Below are 23596 nucleotides of genomic sequence, written 5' to 3' on the forward strand. Positions count from 1 at the left end.
TCCAAGATTCTGATCATTGGTGTGGATCCAGTCTCTGATGACAGAATGTTCACATGGCTGGAGTATACACCTTGGATTTGGTTCAGAGATTAGGGGATGGGGATGGATGTGGCAGTTAGTCTAGCAGGTTAAACTTTTGGGGCAGGTGTACTCGTCAGACCAGTCGTAGCAGTGCTGGCGTCCATCACGGCATAGACAGCGAGGGATGCAGGAACAGTACTGGAAGTCCACGGGTATGCAGGACCACCAGTACACACCACAGGGGGCACAGCCAGCATCTGTAGAGGGGAGATGAGAAGCACAGGCCACCTCTCCGTCACTGTGTGTGTCTGAATATAGGAGGTTAGTAAACAGTCTATTACATACAATTTGATACTGAAATGTCTTGTTGAAGAAAAACTTATTCCAAGGATCAGATATAGCTAATTTCCCATTTTTTAAAAGAGTTTATTCAAGCAATTGCAAGGAAGTTAACTCTCCAGATATACTGGGGAGGAACATAAAAATGGACAAATTACCTAGTCATTTATATACATCACCTACACAAAGAACTGCTTACGTGAGCGATAAGGGTTCCTTCGCTCCACTCCCCTTTTTTTTAAGCATTAAAACAAATAAAAGCAGGTTGTAACCAGTTTTCATAGCCCACATGTCTTAAGATAGCAGAGTTATACGATGGGGACAGTCTAAACAGGCGACAAGAGTTCAGCCTGGTTGCTAAGGAGACAATAACGAATCCCTCCTTTGTGTATGAAGAGGTTACTGGACAGCAGGGGAAACAACCAGAGAGTAGCACCATTCAACTCAAGCATTTTGTACTATTTAGACCGTAACATGTACTCCCGCTAACCTGCCGATTTTTATATATAGAAATAATGGTACTATCCCCAAGGTTTGGAAGGCGGCCCATGTACTCCCCCTTAACAAAGGTGCTGACCCTTGTGACCTAAATAATTACTGCCCTATTTCTAACTGTTCTTGCCTAGCATCGCAGTGCTAGAGGTGTCACTACAGACCCTGGTTCGATCCCGGGCTGTATCACAACCGGCCGTGATCGAGAGTCTTATAGGGTGGCGCACAATTGGCCCGGGGTAGGCTGTCATTTCTTAACTGACTTGCCTAAATAAATAAAGGTTAATTAAATATGACGGTAATCTGTAGGCGACTCGTCAATTTGAATAATACAACTCACAAGGCCCAATCTCATCAGAGCAGTCCCCACAGTCGTTGAAGTTGTTACACTTCTTGTCCGTAAAGACCCAAAACGGAGGGTTTCCACATCGAAACACAAGACCACCTGGAAGGTTGTTGGGGAGATCACCTGAAAGGAAAAGTATGGACATGTTTACTTAGAGCAGAGGTTCTCAACCTGAGGTTCTAGTCCCCCTGGGGTCCTAGTCCCCCTGGGGTTCTAATCTCCCTGGGGTTCTTAGGAAAATGAATAGCATTGGTTTTGCTAATAGCTGCTTTACCGAGGAAAGGTTTGACTTACAATAGCTAGGTTTACATCCAATTGGCGACAGATTTTCATGCAAATATTCTAGAATCTGCATAAAGAAAATATTTGCATTTTCCCACCAGTGGTGTTTCCACCAAACTGACTTGTTGCTGATAAATCAGTACCTGATGACGCAGGGCACATAAAATGTACCTTTTCGCTTAAGTTTTCTTATACCGAATAAAAAAATCTGAAGTTCAATATGTTTCCGTAACATTTTCAATTCTACCGATAATTTTGTCACAGACTGTTAAATAGCAAATGTGCTTACTCTGGTCTTGCAGCCGGTCTTGACATATGCGCTCTAGCCAACAGTTCACAGTGACAGTGCGGGTAGACTAGTCTACGTGATGAGATTATGGATAAGAGCAAAACTATTTTTATTTGTCAAATGGCAGTCAAGCATCGATCATCATGTCACCAGAATAGGACCCTCAATATTTATTAGATAGGAGCAAAAAGATCACGGTGCACTTTCACCACCCTGAGAAGTTTATCAGAATTGATTCCACCTGTAGCCTAATGAATCCCTGAGCTGACAAGGTAAAAATCTGTTGTTCTCCCCCTGAACAAGGCAGTTAACCCACTGCTGTGGGGGCCGTCATTTTAAATAAGAATTTGTTCTTAACTGACTTGCCTCGTTAAATAAATGTTAGACACCACACTGACCAAAAAGGTTTGTTTGCATTTATGTATGTCCCCATTACCAGTAAAACAATCAAAACCTATTTATTTTACTTGCTGTGCTGTTTCGTTGTTCATTTGGTCAGTCGTTTCATTCTCAACTAGGATTTCTATGGAACGCCGTTTGGGTCTTTGCGTGTCAAAAAAAGACATCAGTACCTGAATATGACTGCACGTCACATAATTTAACGCGTTCATACGTTTGTTACGTAATTATTACACATTGATTACACTATCACTCGTAGTAAAGTTGTCTCGCGCACCTATAGTGCTTGTTCTAAAAAAAAAGCTAGCTAGCTCATGGATGCAAGCAATGTTTACCTTTATTTAACTAGGCAAGTCAGTTAAGAACACATTTTTATTTACAATGACGGCCTACCTCGGCCAAACCCAGACGATGCTGGGCCAAATGTGCGCCATCTATGGGACTCCCAATCACGGCCGGATGTGATACAGCCTGGATTCGAACCAGGTACTGTAATGACGCCTCTTGCACTGAGATGCAGTGCCTTAGACCTTGCGTCCATGTGTGTGTGTTAACTATTTAACTGTACTATAATGCTTAAAAGGCCGCTAAGATGTTAAATATCGGTTATCGGTATCAGGGTTTTTTTATGGCAAGGAAAATATCGGATATCGACCAAAAATGTCATATCGGTGCATCACATCACTTATTACCATGAATGTATTTTTTTTAATGATCGTGTTTGATAAAATGTATAAAATAAAGGTTAGATAAAAAATAAATGACTAAAATGGAAAATAAATAACAACATTATTGGAACAGTGACTAACTGCACATGTCTGTGTCCTCATCGGCTCCTTTGGGGCAGGTCACGACCCCGTTACAGAGGTCAGAGGGAGGGATACAGGTCACTCTGTCGTCACACAGGAAGCCTGTCGCATTGTCCGCTGTCCTGCAGACACGGTTTACTACAAGGGGACATTACAAACCCTCATTACTAGAACTGGGGATCAGTATCCACAAAGCATCAGAGTAGTATCACTGATCTAGGATCAGTTAGACCTTTCAGACCATAATGAAAGAACGGGGGGCGCTGATCTTACATCAGCACTCATACTCTGAGATGCTTTATGAATAGGGCCCTAAATCTTCACAACAAATCGGCCTACAAACCCAGGATGTCACTGTAGGGTAGTATTTACTGCCATCTTGTGTCATATCAGTAACTGCATACAATACCACTCCATTACATGGATAAACAAGACAACAGTAAACATGTCGTCCCCTACGAATGATGCAGCGCACCCCCCTTGGGCCAATCAGTGTAATTTTGTAACTGACAGATCTCTATGGCAAGACTCATCATTCACCAACGTTGTCAAAACCAGGCCAGTGGTGTCTGAGATATCACGTGGGTTAGCTAGACTCGTTTCCCTAAGCATGTGCTCCAAATTTCAACACTCTGAGTCAAACACATCAAGAGATATAAACATGTGCCCGTTATAGCGCCACCGTGTGGTTAATATGAATGTTCTTGCATATGTTGAGTCTTGACATCGTTTGCAACATGTGTACCAAATGTATTTACAATATGAATATCCTTGACTTCTTTATGTGCCAGACCACGCCAACATACATGTTGTTTTAAGTACTAGTCTGGAAAATATTGCGTTGAGAGACCTTTGTCCATAGATGCCACATATCAAGTTTCGTGCAGATCGGACATTCGGTGCCAGAAGAGTAGCGTTTTAAGTGTTTTTATAAAATTCTAAATGGCGGAAGATCCATCATGGTGGACCTTATGGGTCCCTGAGTCAAATGTGTTCCTTATGAGGAGAGGGACTTACGTACGGAATTTCATGACTGAAACGGGGTGAGTGGTGTGACCTTTCAAAGTTAGCATTTTCAATCTATTGTTATTAACTGGGTGGTTCGAGCCCTGAATGCTGAATTGCTGACAGCCGTGGTATATCAGACCGTATACCAAAGGCATGACAAAACATGTATTTTTACTGCTCTAATTACGTTGGTAAACAGTTTATAATAGCAATAAGGCACCTCGGCGGGTTTGTGATTTATGGCCAATATACCACGGCTAAGGGCTGTGTCCAGGCACTCAGCGTTGCGTCGTGTTTAAAAATAGCCCTTAGCCGTGGTATATTGGCCATATACCACACCCCCTCGGGACCTATTGCTTAATTATAGTGCCACCATCTGGCCAATCAGTGTGATTTTGTAAAACATGCATCATTCACCCAAGTTTCGCCAGAATCGTTGCTGTCTGAGATATTGTGTGTGACTAATGTACTAATGGACCGAGACATATCCTCAGTCTCCTCCTCGATAATAGTGATCCAGCCGAGAAAGACCAGTGTGTTTATTTATCTTACCAGGAGGTGGTTTGGGGATCCCGAAGACCACAGCGAGTATAACTCCTACCACAGCCAGGACTGTTCCTACAGCTAGTATTATACTGGAGAGACAGACAGCTCGCCTGCTGCAGCACCGACAGCTAGGCCTGCAGCACTCTCCACAGCAGTCTGTGGACAGACAGACGGGAGAAAGACAGACCACAGCCCAGCGACAGATCCTGTACAAGTCTATTGTTATTTCTCAAATGGCATCCTATGCTCCGTTTAGTTCACTTCTTTTGACCAGAGCCCTGTATTGTTGGGATTTCTTGGGAGGTCCTGTGTGTATCATACTGTAACCATAATTGGACCACACATTTAAAGCACACTATTTCTAAGTGATGACAGACAAATAAATAATTTGTCTTACCTTCAACAGGTGACCCCAATGAATGGTCATCGAACAGTCTCTGACATGGAATAACAAAGTGATACATTTGAAGTCCCAGGAAATATTTTCGAACATAGAGGAAATCATTGTTCCCGTATTGATGAAATTAAAATGATTCCATGGATGTTTACAAAAAACCCCCACTATTGTTCCAAATTCTGTTCCAACGGACACTTCTGAGACATTACCTGCTGTGGGTGGGTCCGGTTAGATTTCATGTTGTAGCTCTTCAATATTCCCTATTCAACATATCTAAGCACTACTAAAGCACAGCTAAACTAGTCGCATAATACCATTATGGTAGGTAATTATAGGTAGGTTGATAGGTTCAGTGATAGTTACTTGGTTACCATTGAGGCATTGTGGAAACAACAGTTTCCCCTCAGTCACCTCACGCCAGCTCAGACATGCCCACAGTGACAAAGGTAAACAGAATCTATCCTTAAACAGTTAATAATAAACTGGGCAACAAGGCTCAATAGACTGACGTCTGAAATATTTCTAAATCAGTTTTAGTGGTTTGTTTGTAGTCACTTAGAAAATTAAAAACCTTTGAATTGTTCTTTGCCATAGCTACTGTGTGTTTGAGGGTTTACGGTTGACCTAACAGTCAATATGGGAATACGGCTTTAAAGGAAATGCTAGGTATTGGAGGTATCATTATCAAAATAATGTTTAGACGAGCATTAAAAGAGAATTGGAATTGGATTTTCAGTGTACTTCCTGAATTGACTGGCATTGAAATGGAATTGAGCCCAACTCTGATCTCCGCCATGTTGGTTTGGCCCCTAGATGTTTAGATGTTAGACTGGTCCAGCCTCTTCCTCCGGCTTGGAGGGGATGACCAGAGAGGATGCTGGGTAAGGGGTCAGCAGTTTGTGGTCCTTGGCGTACTCCATGTATCCAATGATACTCAGTTTCTACAAAGACGGAAAAGTTTTATTTTCAATATTGAATGACTCTGGTTCCTTCATATCTCCATAGATTGCAAACTACTTTAATGACTTTTTCACTGGCAAGATAAGCAAACTTAGGGATGACATGCCAGCAACAAACGCTGACACTACACATCCAAGTATATCTGACCAAATTATGAAAGACAAGAATAGTACTTTTGAATTACGTTAAAGTCAGTGTGGAAGAGGTGAAAAAATGGTTGTCTATCAACAATGACAAGCCACCAGGGTCTGACAATCTGGATGGAAAATTGCTGAGGATAATAGCAGACGATATTGCCACTCCCATTTGCCACATCTTCAATATAAACCCACTAGAGAGCGTGTGCCTTCAGGCCTGGAGGGAAACTAAAGTCAGACCGTTACCCAAGAATAGTAAAGCCCCCTTTACTGGCTCAAATAGCCGACCAAGCAGCCTGTTACCAACACTTTGTAAACTTCTGGAAAAAATGCTGTTTGTAAATAAATTGACAATAGAATTTCAGCACGCTTGTAAGGAAGGACACTCAACAAGCACAGCACTTACACAAATGACTGATGATTGGCTGAGAGAAATTGATGATAAAAAGATTGTGGGAGCTGTTTTGTTAGACTTCAGTGCAGTTTTTGACATTATCGTTCATAGTCTGCTGCTGGAAAAACGTATGTGTTATGGCTTTACACCCCCTGCTGTACTGTGGATAAAGAGTTACCTGTCTAACAGAACACAGAGGATGTTCTTTAATGGAAGCCTCTCCAACATAATCCAAGTAGAATCAGGAATTTCCCAGAGTAGCTGTTTAGGTCCCTTGCTTTTTAAAATGTATACGACATGCCGCTGACTTTGAGGAAAGCCAGTCTGTCTATGTATGTGGATGACTCAACACTATACACATCAGCTACTACAGCGACTGAAATGACTGCATCACTCAACAAAGAGCTGCAGTTAGTTTACACATGCATACACACACACACACGATAACATACGCATTATACATACACATGGATTTAGTACTGTAGATATGTGGTAGTGGTGGAGTAGTCGGGCACACGGTGTGTTGTGAAATCTGTGAATATATTTTAATGTTTTTAAAATTGTATAAACTGCCTTCATTTTGCTGGACTCCAGGAAGAGTAGCTGCTGCTTTGGCAGGAACTAAAGGGGATCCATAATAAATACAAATAGATACTCAATTTCTACAAAGACAACAGAAACATTTTCAATTTTGTTCGTTCTTATCCATTTGTTTTTTGCATTTACGCAAAGATTTATGGGATATTAGAATACTAACGCTTATATTTTCGGCCTAGGGGAAGACTTACCTCAGCTGGGATGTATTGAACTACAGCAGTTGCCATGGAATCACAGCAGATCCAGATGAGAACCAGAATAGACAGGATCAGAGTGGTGGTCAGGATCCAGAAGAGAACCAGAAAAGACAGGATCAGAAATATCCATTGTGCGAACCAGGGGTTCCTAGTGAAGATGAAGAATTGGCGCCCCATTGCATTTTTTGTGGGACAAAAAAAATGCCTGGAATGTAAAATAAAGTTATTAACCGGTTCCCATGCTTTTTAAATAACGGTTCTGTTCTGGAACAGTATAGATCACGTTTGTTCCTGGTTCTGATTCTGTTCCTCGAAAAATGTCATTTTCCAGTATTCGGTTCCAACCCCTGCTTTACTGGTTGAGAACAGTAAACACACAGAGATTGAAAGAACAGGATCAGCTAGTCTGCAGTACCCCTGGAGCAGTTTCAGGGGTTAAGTGCTTTGGTCAAAGGGCCCAATGGCAGAAGACGTGTCCTGTGAGAATTGGCCTGGAGAGACAGCTGAAGAGGTTGTAGTTGTCCTCGTTGATGCTGCGGTCCACATACATGTCCCTGTTCCTCCCCTGGAAGAAACTACGCTGGTAGTCCTTGTACACCGGCTTCTCAAGCCTGGAACTGTGGCAGGAGATGGAAACGTTTTAATCAAAATTGTGTTTCACTTCATTCAGTGAAGATTCATACTAAGTAAATCCAAATTGTTGCAATACAATCTTGTGTCATGATTTATTAGATAATGTCTCTGATGTTGTGTGGACAATGGTACAGTGAGGCCTTATGAGCAGGTAGCCTAGTGGTTAGAGCGTTGGGTCAGTAACCGAAAGGTTGCTTGATTGAATCCCAGAGCTGACAATGTTGAAAGAAATCTGTCTTTCTGCACCTGAACAAGGCAGTTCCCCAGTAGGCCGTCATTCTAAATAAGAATTTGTTCTTAACTGACTTGCCTAGTTAAATAAAGGTGTAAAAAAAAAATGTTTTTTTAAAATAAATAATAAACCGGCGTCCAAATTTATCGATTGTTATGAAAACTTGAAATCGGCCATTCCGATTAAATCGGTCGACCTCTACTTCTTGGATACTTACACCCCTTCCTTCCAAAGTTCTCCTTTTGCCATGTTGCTGTGATTTAGAGGATTTAGGACAGACCTAATCGTCAATATGGTAAACATGACTACAAGTTAAAGTATCACTGTCAAAATAACGCATAGACAAACAGCCGCTTGACTCAATCTTGTTTATTTCAAAACCATTCCTCATCAGGAGAAAACCAAAGTAAAGTTACAACTACCCACAGTGCTGTCATGTCTAATGCAAATCTGAAGTCACATTTCAGCGTTATTGTATAATATGTAAAACAATCTCTGTTGTGACAAAGGGCTGCTTATAAACAGAAAACCCCCATCCAACCACTACGGATTAAACACGACCACAATAAGTGAAAGGGATAGATACAGCTGTAATGGTAGGTGCACATAGCCCGTTATTGACCCGTGTAATTTCACCAAAATGTATTTAGGGTTTCTACGTTCTAAATGAATCCGGGCACATAAAAACTTGTGCTACCTCCCCAAAGGCCCCCCTATTCCCTTTATAGTGCAGTATTTTTTGACAACACTATCTAGGGAATAGGGGGCCATTGGGGACTCATGAAGAGAATTCAAACAACAAAATAATAATCATTCAATAAAACAAAACATCAAATGAGGGTCTGGAATACACACCAACAAAGAAAGTCTTAAAAAGAAGCTCATGTAACTGCGCTGTCATCATTGTGATAGTGCCTCACTTTATGCCAATTCACAGAACAACAATAAACACCCCCCAATTCTTATGCCTCTCTCTAGATCTTGAGAGAGGAATAAGACAACAGCCAATATAAAAATTAGAATAATTTTGCTGGAAACAGTTTGACTAAAACAGGTTCTAACAGTGTGAAAAAGTAAGACTGACTTGGGCTTTCTAAACAAACAAAAAAAAAGAAATGAAAAAAATGAAAAAATGAAAAAAGGAAAAAAAAGTGCCAGCTTCAGTTTGCAGACCCAGATTAAACCTACTCCTGGACCGAAGAACACCCCTTTCAATGGATACCTAATTTAGCATGCTTTTTCATACAATCTTCTTAGACTTCCTTCCTCAACCTCCACAATCATGTTTCAATTCACTAGTCCGGACCCAGATTAATCATAGTCTTGAAAGTCTCCATAAAAATGCCTTTTACTCTTAATCATCATCACCCCCCTGTTGGTTTGTAGCTTGGGTAAAGGTCGGTTTGTGTTATGTCAATCCTTGCCAGTCTAGGCGGAAAGATAGCACAAACAGACTGGTACCCAGGCTAGCTGGTTTGACACCCTAGATGTTTAGATGTTGGACTGGTCCAGGTTAACTTTGGAAGGGAGGGGTCCAGCCTCCTCCTCCTGCCCGGAGGTGATGATGACCAGAGAGGATGCTGGGTAAGGGGTGAGCAGTTTGTGGTCCTTGGCGTACTCCATGTCTCCATAGATACTCAGTTTCTACAAAGACAAAAGACATAAAAGTTTGATTTTCAATATTGATAGGGAGACCTTGGTTCCGTCTTGATTGCTAACATGTTAAGTACCCCTTCACTAAAACCAGTCAGTTGAACCAACAGGACCCTGAACAGCTTCTACCCTCAAGCCATAAGACTGCTAAATAGTTACATTTACATTTTAGTAATTTAGCAGACGCTCTTATCCAGAGCAACTTACAGTAGTGAATGCATACATTTCATACATTTTTTCTCCGTACTGGTCCCCCGTGGGAATCGAACCCACAACCCTGGCGTTGCAAACACCATGCTCTACCAACTGAGCCACACAGGTACCAGTAGTTAACCAAATAGCTACCTGGACTAGGGCTATTACGGTGACTATATTACCGCCACACTGGCGGTCACGAGTCATGACCGCAGTCAAATGCCACATGAACTTTTAGTCGTGGTAATTAGGCTTCTTCCAAGATCTGATGCTGCTGATGGTCATTAGTAGCCTACCAAACTTGCTAACTGCCTGTTACTCAGCACTCTATTGTCCCTCTAATCACTCTGACATCAATACAAATGTCATCCAACACTGCATGAGAGCCCATGAGATATGCAATTGTGTGAGAAAACAAAGTTGAGGGCCTCTTAAAAAGAGGCTCCCATCAGCTTTCCATAGGCTAGGCCTACTATAATTATCAACTTTCCTAATATTAAGCAAGACAAAGGAGATGATCATGGACAACAGGAAAAGGAGGACCGAACACGCCCCCATTGACATCGACAGGGCTGTAGCGGAGCGGGTTAAAAGTTTCAAGTTCCTTGGTGTCAACATCAACAAACTATCATGGTCCAAACACACCAAGACAGTCGTGAAGAGGGCACGACAACACCTTTCCCCCCCCCAGGAGACTGGAAAGATCTGACATGGGTCCCCAGATCCTCAAAAAGTTATATAGCTGCACCATCGAGAGCATCCTGACCCGACCGTAAGACGGTACAGAGGGTAGTGCATACAGCCCAGTACATTACTGGGGCCAAGCTTCCTGTCACCCAGAACCCATATACTATATTGTCAAAGACTCCAGTCACCCAAGTCAGACTGTTCTCTCTGCTACCGCACGGCAAGCTGTACCGGAGCACCAAGTCTAGATCCAAAAGGCTCCTTAACAGCTTCTACCCCCCAAGCCATAAGACTGATGAACAATTAATCAAATGGCTACCCGGACTATTTACGTCAACACCCCCCCCACTTTGTTTTTACACTGCTACTACTCACTGTTTATTATCTATGCATAGTCACTTTACCCCTACATGTACAAATTACCTCAACTAACCTGTATCCCCTGTATATCGCCTCATTGTTATTTTATTGTGTTACTTTTCTTCAATTTTATTTTAGTAAATATTTTCTTAATTCTATTTTCTTAAAACTGCATTGTTAGTTAAGGGCTTGTAAGTAAGCATTTCACGGTAACGTCTACACCTGTTGTATTCGGCGCATGTGACAAATACAATTTGATTAAGCACATTGCATCACTTTACAACAGGAGTATTATAGCCTACCTAGCTGGCATGAAAATTAACCACAAGAGAAGCGTCTTCCAGTCGCTATTTAAGTGCATAGACGACATGTATTTCCCCCCGTCTGTTTGGAGACAGGTGAATGATAACGGTCCGTTCTAAATCAAAACTCATTTCACACATACAGTATATTATTTATAAAGACAAGATTAAATCAAGAATAGTCTGTTAGTGACAATATTAATCTATCACTTGTGAATGATGCCCAGCTTCTGTGCAGTAAGGCAAGAAACAGTGCATGTCTTTTTTTGGGGGACTTATTCAAAATCATAGTTGCACACCTCATGTAGCCTAGCCAAGGCTTATATATACACGTTTTAAGGTTTGTATCACAACTAAAGTGACCAAATAACTTTACAACCGGTATAGAGCCTGACTGGCATACATAGGCGGCGCATGAGTTAAGACAATTTTCACCATTAAAAAAATTGCACCTTTATAAAGAGCATTATTGCATGAATGATAGTATTTGAGAACAGTGTTATCCTGCTAATTGATTGCATTTTGTAACATTCGCGATTATAGCCTACTGCCATGTGACATTGCTTCGCTTATAATGTGAAGAAATAGCCTAATAGTTTATCAACATTTTGATCTATTGCGTCAGCCTCGTTGCTATGATAATTATGTTAGTGGTTGTATTCATTTGGGATCTATCGCATCCCACAACTGTCCCAGACTATGTTCGGAATGTTTATTTCTCACACAGAACAGGTCAACTTTTGTACTATGGGGGATAGGAGATTGATATAGGGGGGGATAGGAGATTGATATAGGCTGTAGTGTCAGGGGATAGGAGATTGATATAGGCTGTAGTGTCAGGGGATAGGAGATTGATATAGGCTGTAGTGTCAGGGGATAGGAGATTGATATAGGGGGGATAGGAGATTGATATAGGCTGTAGTGTCAGGGGATAGGAGATTGATATAGGCTGTAGTGTCAGGGGATAGGAGATTGATATAGGGGGATAGGAGATTGATATAGGCTGTAGTGTCAGGGGATAGGAGATTGATATAGGCTGTAGTGTCAGGGGATAGGAGATTGATATAGGGGGATAGGAGATTGATATAGGCTGTAGTGTCAGGGGATAGGAGATTGATATAGGGGGGATAGGAGATTGATATAGGGGGGATAGGAGATTGATATAGGCTGTAGTGTCAGGGGATAGGAGATTGATATAGGGGGGATAGGAGATTGATATAGGCTGTAGTGTCAGGGGATAGGAGATTGATATAGGGGGGATAGGAGATTGATATAGGCTGTAGTGTCAGGGGATAGGAGATTGATATAGGGGGAAAGGAGATTGATATAGGGGGGATAGGAGATTGATATAGGCTGTAGTGTCAGGGGATAGGAGATTGATATAGGGGGATAGGAGATTGATATAGGCTGTAGTGTCAGGGGATAGGAGATTGATATAGGGGGGATAGGAGATTGATATAGGCTGTAGTGTCAGGGGATAGGAGATTGATATAGGGGGATAGGAGATTGATATAGGCTGTAGTGTCAGGGGATAGGAGATTGATATAGGGAAGGAGATTGATATAGGGGGATAGGAGATTGATATAGGCTGTAGTGTCAGGGGATAGGAGATTGATATAGGGGGATAGGAGATTGATATAGGCTGTAGTGTCAGGGGATAGGAGATTGATATAGGGGGATAGGAGATTGATATAGGCTGTAGTGTCAGGGGATAGGAGATTGATATAGGGGGGATAGGAGATTGATATAGGCTGTAGTGTCAGGGGATAGGAGATTGATATAGGCTGTAGTGTCAGGGGATAGGAGATTGATATAGGCTGTAGTGTCAGGGGATAGGGAGATTGATATAGGCTGTAGTGTCAGGGGATAGGAGATTGATATAGGGGGGATAGGAGATTGATATAGGCTGTAGTGTCAGGGGATAGGAGATTGATATAGGGGGGATAGGAGATTGATATAGGCTGTAGTGTCAGGGGATAGGAGATTGATATAGGGGGATAGGAGATTGATATAGGCTGTAGTGTCAGGGGATAGGAGATTGATATAGGGGGGAAAGGAGATTGATATAGGGGGGATAGGAGATTGATATAGGCTGTAGTGTCAGGGGATAGGGAGATTGATATAGGGGGGATAGGAGATTGATATAGGGGGATAGGAGATTGATATAGGGGGATAGGAGATTGATATAGGCTGTAGTGTCAGGGGATAGGAGATTGATATAGGGGGGGAAAGGAGATTGATATAGGGGGGATAGGGAGATTGATATAGGCTGTAGTGTCAGGGGATAGGAGATTGATATAGGGGGATAGGAGATTGATATAGGCTGTAGTGTCAGGGGATAGGAGATTGATATAGGGGGAAAGGAGATTGATATAGGGGGGATAGGAGATTGATATAGGCTGTAGTGTCAGGGGATAGGAGATTGATATAGGCTGTAGTGTCAGGGGATAGGAGATTGATATAGGGGGATAGGAGATTGATATAGGCTGTAGTGTCAGGGGATAGGAGATTGATATAGGCTGTAGTGTCAGGGGATAGGAGATTGATATAGGGGGATAGGAGATTGATATAGGCTGTAGTGTCAGGGGATAGGAGATTGATATAGGCTGTAGTGTCAGGGGATAGGAGATTGATATAGGGGGATAGGAGATTGATATAGGCTGTAGTGTCAGGGGATAGGAGATTGATATAGGGGGATAGGAGATTGATATAGGCTGTAGTGTCAGGGGATAGGAGATTGATATAGGGGGGATAGGAGATTGATATAGGGGGGATAGGAGATTGATATAGGCTGTAGTGTCAGGGGATAGGGAGATTGATATAGGGGGATAGGAGATTGATATAGGCTGTAGTGTCAGGGGATAGGAGATTGATATAGGGGGGAAAGGAGATTGATATAGGGGGGATAGGAGATTGATATAGGCTGTAGTGTCAGGGGATAGGAGATTGATATAGGGGGATAGGAGATTGATATAGGGGGGATAGGAGATTGATATAGGCTGTAGTGTCAGGGGATAGGAGATTGATATAGGGGGATAGGAGATTGATATAGGGGGGATAGGAGATTGATATAGGGGGATAGGAGATTGATATAGGGGGGATAGGAGATTGATATAGGCTGTAGTGTCAGGGGATAGGAGATTGATATAGGGGGGGGAAAGGAGATTGATATAGGGGGGGATAGGAGATTGATATAGGCTGTAGTGTCAGGGGATAGGAGATTGATATAGGGGGGATAGGAGAATGATATAGGCTGTAGTGTCAGGGGATAGGAGATTGATATAGGGGGGATAGGAGATTGATATAGGCTGTAGTGTCAGGGGATAGGAGATTGATATAGGGGGGAAAGGAGATTGATATAGGGGGGATAGGAGATTGATATAGGCTGTAGTGTCAGGGGATAGGAGATTGATATAGGGGATAGGAGATTGATATAGGGGGGATAGGAGATTGATATAGGCTGTAGTGTCAGGGGATAGGAGATTGATATAGGGGGATAGGAGATTGATATAGGGGGGATAGGAGATTGATATAGGGGGATAGGAGATTGATATAGGGGGGATAGGAGATTGATATAGGGGGATAGGAGATTGATATAGGCTGTAGTGTCAGGGGATAGGAGATTGATATAGGGGGGAAAGGAGATTGATATAGGGGGGATAGGAGATTGATATAGGCTGTAGTGTCAGGGGATAGGAGATTGATATAGGGGGATAGGAGATTGATATAGGGGGGATAGGAGATTGATATAGGCTGTAGTGTCAGGGGATAGGAGATTGATATAGGGGGGATAGGAGATTGATATAGGCTGTAGTGTCAGGGGATAGGAGATTGATATAGGGGGATAGGAGATTGATATAGGCTGTAGTGTCAGGGGATAGGAGATTGATATAGGGGGGATAGGAGATTGATATAGGGGGGATAGGAGATTGATATAGGCTGTAGTGTCAGGGGATAGGAGATTGATATAGGGGGGGATAGGAGATTGATATAGGGGGGATAGGAGATTGACATAGGGGGGATAGGAGATTGATATAGGCTGTAGTGTCAGGGGATAGGAGATTGATATAGGGGGGAAAGGAGATTGATATGGGGGGATAGGAGATTGATATAGGCTGTAGTGTCAGGGGATAGGAGATTGATATAGGGGGGATAGGAGATTGATATAGGGGGGACAGGAGATTGATATAGGCTGTAGTGTCAGGGGATAGGAGATTGATATAGGGGGATAGGAGATTGATATAGGCTGTAGTGTCAGGGGATAGGAGATTGATATAGGGGGGAAAGGAGATTGATATAGGGGGGAAAGGAGATTGATACAGGCTGTAGTGTCAGGGGATAGGAGATTGATATAGGGGGATAGGAGATTGATATAGGCTGTAGTGTCAGGGGATAGGAGATTGATATAGGGGGGATAGGAGATTGATATAGGCTGTAGTGTCAGGGGATAGGAGATTGATATAGGGGGGATAGGAGATTGATATAGGGGGATAGGAGATTGACATAGGGGGATAGGAGATTGATATAGGCTGTAGTGTCAGGGATAGGAGATTGATATAGGGGGGAAAGGAGATTGATATGGGGGGATAGGAGATTGATATAGGCTGTAGTGTCAGGGGATAGGAGATTGATATAGGGGGATAGGAGATTGATATAGGGGGGACAGGAGATTGATATAGGCTGTAGTGTCAGGGGATAGGAGATTGATATAGGGGGATAGGAGATTGATATAGGCTGTAGTGTCAGGGGATAGGAGATTGATATAGGGGGGGAAAGGAGATTGATATAGGGGGGGATAGGAGATTGATACAGGCTGTAGTGTCAGGGGATAGGAGATTGATATAGGGGGGATAGGAGATTGATATAGGCTGTAGTGTCAGGGGATAGGAGATTGATATAGGGGGGATAGGAGATTGATATAGGCTGTAGTGTCAGGGGATAGGAGATTGACATAGGGGGATAGGAGAGGCTGTAGACAGTTCTAATATCTTCAATATGTGCCTTGGAATTTGATAAGGACGCACAAAGTTACGTCCCCGATGTGTCGGTCTTCACTTGTAGCCTACTTCAGAGCTGAGATGCCTGTGAGAAGAACCCCGATCACGTGATGGACATTGGCGAATAAGAATTGAGATATCTGAGAGAGAGCCATGCGAGTGAGAGGTGCTTCGGAGAATGGCGATTCGCAGAGGGGAGAAGGGAATTAGAATTATTAAATTCAACCCAAGCTGCCTTCAGCACACATCCGTGACGGTGGAGGTTCGATTCCGACACTCGCCCTTCTAGCAGATGGTGTTAACTGTAGCATAACCTACCTGTGTATTTGAGTTATTATAGGATACACAGTGTCAGTTTGTCACTTCCACGAGGTTGGAATAACATGTTCAACTACTTAAGAAATTGGCTTGAATCTAGGTTGCGCCTTTAAAATTGAGAAAATGAACGAAGAAAACATTTAAAATAAATAACTTCTCTCAATGACATCTCAAACACCAAACCCTGGCGTGGTCTGCTTTACAAGCGTTCCTGGAAGTCTCGCTATGTTGTGCCCCTGGGTTTAGAAACTATGGTACGGTACTCCATTGTATAGCCTACAAACACCTCTGCCAGCTGCCCCCTGGTGGTGATTGTAAATATTAAATCGAATCCTCCTGCTGCAGGATTATTTTCCTTTTGTGACGAAATGGGTCAAATTAAGATCTGACATCTGTACCCAGGTTAAGTGGGATTGATGGGACCGGTGCCGTTGCTCGATAGTCCCTTTATTTTGTTTGCATTTATGCAAAGACTTATGGGATTTTAGAATATTCCTTCATATTTTTGACCTAGGGGGAAGAGTTACCTCAGCTGGGACATATTGGTCAACAGCGGTCGCAACAGTAGCACAGCAGATCCAGATGAGAACCAGAATAGACAGGATCAGAGTGGTGGTCAGGATCCAGCCTGGGAGCCAGGGGTTCCTAGAGAGGAATGTCAGATACACATCAATGAGTCATTCAAAATCAGGAGCTCAGTGTTTATCCCAAACAATTCCTTCTTTACATCTTAGGTTTATCTTTACAGTTTATATAAACTGTGGACTATTTTAGCACCCCGACCTTTGCCTCCTGCTTCCTCAGCTGTATTGCCTGATAAACCTACCATCTAAACCTAATAGTTTGCGTAGAAGACGTGTCCTTCTGTAACTGACCTGGAGAGACAGCTGAAGAGGTTGTAGTCGTCCTCGTTGATGCTGCGGTCCACATACATGTCCCTGTCCCTCTCCTGGACGAAACTACGCTGGTAGTCCTTGTACACCGGGCTACCAAGGCCAGGATCTGGAGCGGGAGAGATAGACATGTTTCCATACCAATTGTTTATTTTTTTTTGCATTACACAGTAAACATTGTGATTGTGTAAAAGTTCATCCGTAAATCCTAAATGCACACTCACAGCATCTAGTTTTTCCCCCAGTCAATTTGATAAATAAAAAATATAGATCGATATATCTTTTTATAAAATGTTATCAGCAGCGTACACATATTTTGCAGATGTTATAGCAGGTGAAGTGAAATGCTTATGTTTCTAGCACCATCAGTGCAGCATATCTAATAATACAAAACAAATCCCCAAAATTAAGGAATATCAGAACAAGCAATGTCAGTCCAGAACATACACTACATGGCAAAAAGTACACTACATGGCAAAAAGTATGTGGACACCTGCTCGTCGAACACCTCATTGCAAAATCATGTGCATTAATATGGAGTTGGTCCCCCTTTGCTGCTATAACAGCCTTCACTCTCCTGGGAAGGCTTTCCACTAGATGTCGGAACATTGCTGCATATATACACACCCCTTCAAATGAGTGGATATTTAAGCCACACCCGTTGCTGACAGGTGTATAAAATCGAGCACACAGCCATGCAATCTCCATAAACAAACACTGACCTTACTGAATAGCTCAGTGACGTTCAATGTGGCACCGTCATAGGATGCCACCTTTCCAACAAGTCAGTTCATTAAATTTCGGCCCTGCTAGAGCTGCCCCGGTCAACTATCAGTGCTGTTATTGTGACATGGAAACGTCTAGGAGCAACAACGGCTCAGTTGCAAAGTGGTAGGCCACACAAGCTCACAGAACGGGAACACCAAGTGCTGAAGCAGGTAAAAATTGTCTGTCCTCGGTTGCAACACTCACTACCGAGTTCCAAACTGTCTCTGGAAGCAACGTCAGCACAAGAACTGTTCGTCGGGAGCTTCATGATATGGGTTTCCATGGCCGAATAGCTGCACACAAGCCTAAGATCACCATGCGCAATGCCAAGCTTCGGCTGGAGTGGTGTAAAGCTCGCGGCCATTGAACACGCATTCTCTGGAGTGATGAATCATGCTTCACCATCTGGCAGTCCAACAGATAAATCTGGGTTTGGAGGATGCCAGGAGAACGCTACCTGCCCCAATGTATAGTGCCAACTGTAAAGTTTGGTGGATGAGGAATAATGGTCTGGGGCTGTTTTTCATGGTTCAGGCTAGGTCCCTTAGTTCCAGTGAAGGGAAATCTTAACGCTACAGCATACAATGACATTATAGACAATTGTGTTTTTCCAACTTTGTGGCAACAGTTTGGGGAAGACCCTTTCCTGTTTCAGCATGACAATGCCCCCGTGCACAAAGCGAGGTCCATACAGAAATGGTTTATCGAGATCGGTGTGGAAGAACTTGACTGGCCTGCACAGAGCCCTGGACCTCAACCCCATCGAACACCTTTGGGATGAATTGGATTGCCGACTGCGAGCCAGGCCTAATCGCCCAACAGTCCGCGACCTCACTAATGCTTGTGTCTGAATGGAAGCAAGTCCCCGCAGCAATGTTCCAACCTCCAGTGTAAAGCCTTCCCAGAAGAGTGGAGGCTGTTATAGCAGAAAAGGTGGGACCAACTCCATATTAATGCCCATGATTCTGGGATGAGATGTTCAACAAGTAGGTTTCCACCTACTTTCATTCATGACATAGATGTGTATAGACAGTATATTAATATAAAAAGGTGTGTACAGCAGTAGCTATATAGGATGAGCCTTGACTAGAATACAGTATACATATGAAGTGGGTAAAACAGTATGTAAACATTATTCAAGTGACTTGTGTCCGATGACTATGTACATGTACACTGAGTGTACAACACATTAGGAACATCTGCTCTTTTCATAACATAGCTTTCACCTAGTCAGTCTACGATCCCTTATTGATGTCACTTGTTTCCTGTGTGTGTCAACAATGGTCCACCACACAAAGGACATCCAACAAACTTGATTCAACTGCAGGAAGCATTGGAATCAACATGGGCCAGCATCCCTGTAGAACGCTTTCGACACATTGTAGTGTCCATGCACCGATGAATTGAGGCTGATCTTAAGGGAGTGCAACTCAATATTAGGAAGGTGTCCTGATGTTTTGTACACTCAGGGTATATGTACATAGGGCAGCAGTCTCTAAGGTTCAGGGTAGAGTACCGGGTGGTAGCTGGCTAGTAACTATGAATATGATAAAGAGGACTTACATTTCTTCTGTGGTTCTCCCCTGACTTCCTCTTTCTGGAGCTCAAACGCAGGAATAAACTGGATCTGTGGTTCAGTCTGTCAAAAAACAAAATGACATACTCAAGTTACACAACAATTACTTTGATAAAAGGTAAATTGTTGGGTAACTTATGTTTATGACTTACCTAGTTAAATAAAGGTGAGTATAACAGAACTCATATGGCAGGCAAAAACCTGAGAAAAAATCCAACCAGGAAGTGTGGAAATCTGAGGTTTGTAGTTTTAAGCGATTCCCTATCCAGTATACAGTGTCAATGGGGTCATTTTTCACTTCCTGAGGCTTCCACTAGATGTCAGTCTTTAGAACGTTGTTTCATGCTTCTACTGTGAATGGGGAGAGAATAAGAGCCATTGGAATCAGATGACTGAGAAAATGACATGAGCTCAATCGCGCGCCCTCACGTGAGAGTTAGCTGTGTTCCTTTTCATTTCTGAAGACAAAGGAATCGTCCGGTTGGAATATTATGGAAGATTTATGATAAAAACATCCTAAAGATTGATTCTATACATCGTTTGACATGTTTCTACGAACTAATATAACTTTTTTGACTTTTCGTCTGAACTCGATTTGGATTACTTGACTGAACGCGCGAACACAGTGGATTTGGATTACTCGACTGAACGCGCGAACAAAATGGAGGTATTTGGACATAAATATGAACTTTATTGAACATTTATTCTGGAACTGGGATTACTGGGATTGCATTCCGATGAAGATCAAAGGTAAGTGAATATTTATAATGTAATTTTTGTCATTTCTGTTGACTCCAATGGCGGGTATCTGTATGGCTTGTTTTGATATCTGAGCGCTGTACTCAGATTATTGCAAAGTTTGCTTTCGCTGTAAAGCTTTTTTGAAATCTGACACAGCGGTTGCATTAAGGAGAAGTGTATCTATAATTCTTTGAATAACAGTTGAATATTTTATCAACGTTTATGATGAGTATTTCTGTAAATTGATGTGCTCATTCACTGGAAGTTTTGGGAGGCAAAACATTTCTGAACATTACACGCCAATGTAAAATGGGGTTTTTGGATATAAATATGAACTTTATCGAGCAAAACATACATGTATTGTGTAACATGAAGTCCTATGAGCGCCATCTGATGAAGATCAAAGGGTAGTGATTAATCTTAGCTGTATTTCTGGTTTTTGTGAAGCCTCTCCTTGCTTGGAAAATGGCTGTGTGGTTTTTCTTGTCTAGGCGTTTTCCTAACAATCTAATGTTATGCTTTCGCCGTAAAGCCTTTTTGAAATCGGATAATGTGGTTGGATTAACGAGAAGTGCATCTTTAAAATGGGATATAATAGTTGTATGTTTGAGAAATTTGAATTATGAGATTTTTGTTGTTTTGAATTTGACGCTAGCGTCCCACCTACCCCAGAGAGGTTAAATACAATTTCAAAAAAATACCTACTCAAGTTCCATTAGTGGCAATGTGCAACAGGAAGTGAAAAACAAATCCTAAAGGAGTGCCAGTTTGGATGAATAGGGTTGAAGTCGCTCCACAAAAAAACACTACCTGGAAGATGACCAGCTTCCCGTCGTCAGCCTGGAGGTAGAAGGTCCAAGAGGAGGAGATGAAGCTGTGGGCATGACTCATGACATCGTCCCAGAACCCTCTCACCAGAGTCAAAGGGTACAGCAGGTGGATGCGGGGCATCATGGCCAGCAACTGGAGGATGATAGTATTATGGGGTCAAGGGTCAAACACACATCCCTGTTCATGGGGTCTGGTAGAAATCACATATCTAGGACCAGGCAATGTTTGTGCTTTCTTGACAAATGTTATTGTCAATGGTGCAGGACTTGGCTATACAGCACAAACAGTTCTGGGACCAGGCTCCTCACACACACACTTGGTTAACAACATTTCTATTCCAATAGGCTGTCTCAGTCTATTTTCCTACATATCACCAACAATATTTCTATTGTCAATATCAGTCTTCAACAAACAATGGCAGTTACTTGAGTGTGTTTGAGGGAGTGGTGTAGAACAGTACCTGCTCTTGTCTTTGCTCAGCAAACGGTAGTTGACTCTGGCAGCCCAGGTTGCAGGCATACTGCTCCTCTGACTGGCTGTATGCTTCATGACAAGCTGGGGAGAATCAGGAAGTAAAAAAAAAATAAACAGGTTACAGACAGAACAGATAACACTCGTCTCGTGGAACCAGTAGACTGTCTAATGGGTGTGATTTTAACACATTTTAATGAAGAAGTGTATAGATGGTCTTCTATAATTTAGTCAAACATATTGCAGGCTTGAGGCTGATTCTGAGGGTAAAAAGGAGGTGAAATTCAATTTTAGGAAAGGTGTTCCTAATGTTTGGTATACTTAGTGTACGTTGTAACTTTTGTCACTATGTTGTTTTCTGAATCAAAATGGGGTAGTGGGCGTGTCCAATGGCACTAACCTCTTGGCCCAGACACATTTTTGGGGGCAGAGAGAGAATTTTATGGTTTTAAAGCTAATTTCCTGCAATTCTAAACATTTTGTTATGGCTTATGCCGTGTTCTTATGCTATCCGAGTAACTAAGATGATAACAAAATCAATGCGGGCCCCCAAGCCATGACATTTAAAAAAAAATGTTTAGATTCTTCTACAAGGACACCCTGATTATTACTGTATTGATGACATTACGAACACTGATTCTGTAGCAGCTTGAAAAGTCACTGTCTTTTGTTTTGACTTCGTACAAGCCTCTCAAGTTGATGTTTAGGGAACATTTGGTACTTTCTGATTAGAATATAAAAAGGGCCTGTTTCCAAGAGACCCGTTAGACATTTTATTTGCTTCTGCTTTCTTTCTCCCTCCCTGAAATCTTGTAATAAACCTTTTGGTTCAACTGAAAACTGCCTTCACAATAGTATTATCGGTTTTCTGCACATGAGCCTATCTGTTTTGAAGACATTGCATGAGCATCTTACTGGAGTCACACTCGACTTTAGTTTGGTTCAGATCCTCACTGTCGCCCACGAACTGGCAAATGGAGAACAGACGACAGCCTCTCTGGCAGGCGTACAGTTCCTCCTCCTACAACACAAAACGAACACAGTCATGAACAGGACTGAACCAGTATCTTTGTACTCTCGAACGTTCAGAAAGCTCCGATTCAAACTCTCATTCACCAGCGTTACGTCAAAGTACGTTCGTTTCGCTGAGCAACTACCGTAATCTAAATTGAACATTAGCGACCGTAACGGAAGTATGTACTTCTCAAAAATGTCGTAATAAAAATGTAACGTTAAGTTACAAACAAAAGAGGAAAAAAAAAAAAGCCCACTCGGCACCTCCAATTTGAATCACTTATTACAACCATACACAGGTCAGAAGTCTACAACAGCTCAATACATCGTAGGTGCCAGAGTCATTTTTCGGTTGCTGAATGACAGTTTAGCTTATCCAGTTTTTCGGTATAGTAGACTTGCTTAGCTAGCAAAACGGCTAACGTTACTAGCTAGCTTCCAGCAACTCACCCGAGGATATGTGTGCAAACTGTAAGTCATTTGACATGTCTTATGGCAAGACGCAGTATTTCCCAAAACTCCATCAAAAACATCGGCAGTTACCGAGGTGTATGCGAGCACGAAGCACAGACTCACTAACACACTAAAGGACTTCAACGTCCCCATTTTAGCCTGCTGCAAAAAATCCCAACGACAGGCGAGTCCTTCTTCTTCTTCCTCGTTCGTGAAAATCTCGCGAGAATAAAATCGTGATTCGGGATGGCTGGCTCAT

The 23596-nt window shown here is 42.4% G+C and overlaps 2 protein-coding genes across 2 annotated transcripts; both read right to left on the reverse strand.

Moving 5' to 3' along the window:
• Positions 1-10: 10 nt before the first annotated feature.
• On the reverse strand, positions 11-8515 carry LOC106569714 (low-density lipoprotein receptor class A domain-containing protein 1). The gene is made up of 5 exons (XM_045693678.1): positions 8505-8515; positions 7715-7830; positions 2978-3115; positions 1193-1321; positions 11-278 (listed from the first exon to the last, which is right to left on the reverse strand). The coding sequence occupies exons 1-5, from the start codon at positions 8513-8515 to the stop codon at positions 121-123; spliced, it is 552 nt and encodes a 183-aa protein (XP_045549634.1). The 3' UTR covers positions 11-120.
• LOC106569710 (transmembrane protein 59) lies at positions 8433-23574 on the reverse strand. Its single transcript, XM_014141281.2, has 8 exons — positions 23335-23574; positions 22786-22891; positions 21860-21954; positions 21379-21531; positions 19815-19890; positions 17466-17592; positions 17118-17235; positions 8433-9722 (listed from the first exon to the last, which is right to left on the reverse strand). Exons 1-8 carry the CDS (start codon positions 23488-23490, stop codon positions 9570-9572), a joined length of 984 nt encoding a protein of 327 aa, XP_013996756.1. The 5' UTR covers positions 23491-23574; the 3' UTR covers positions 8433-9569.
• Positions 23575-23596: the final 22 nt, after the last annotated feature.

This window comes from Salmo salar, chromosome ssa14 (genome assembly GCF_905237065.1).
Source record: "Salmo salar chromosome ssa14, Ssal_v3.1, whole genome shotgun sequence".
Lineage (NCBI taxonomy): Eukaryota > Metazoa > Chordata > Actinopteri > Salmoniformes > Salmonidae > Salmo > Salmo salar.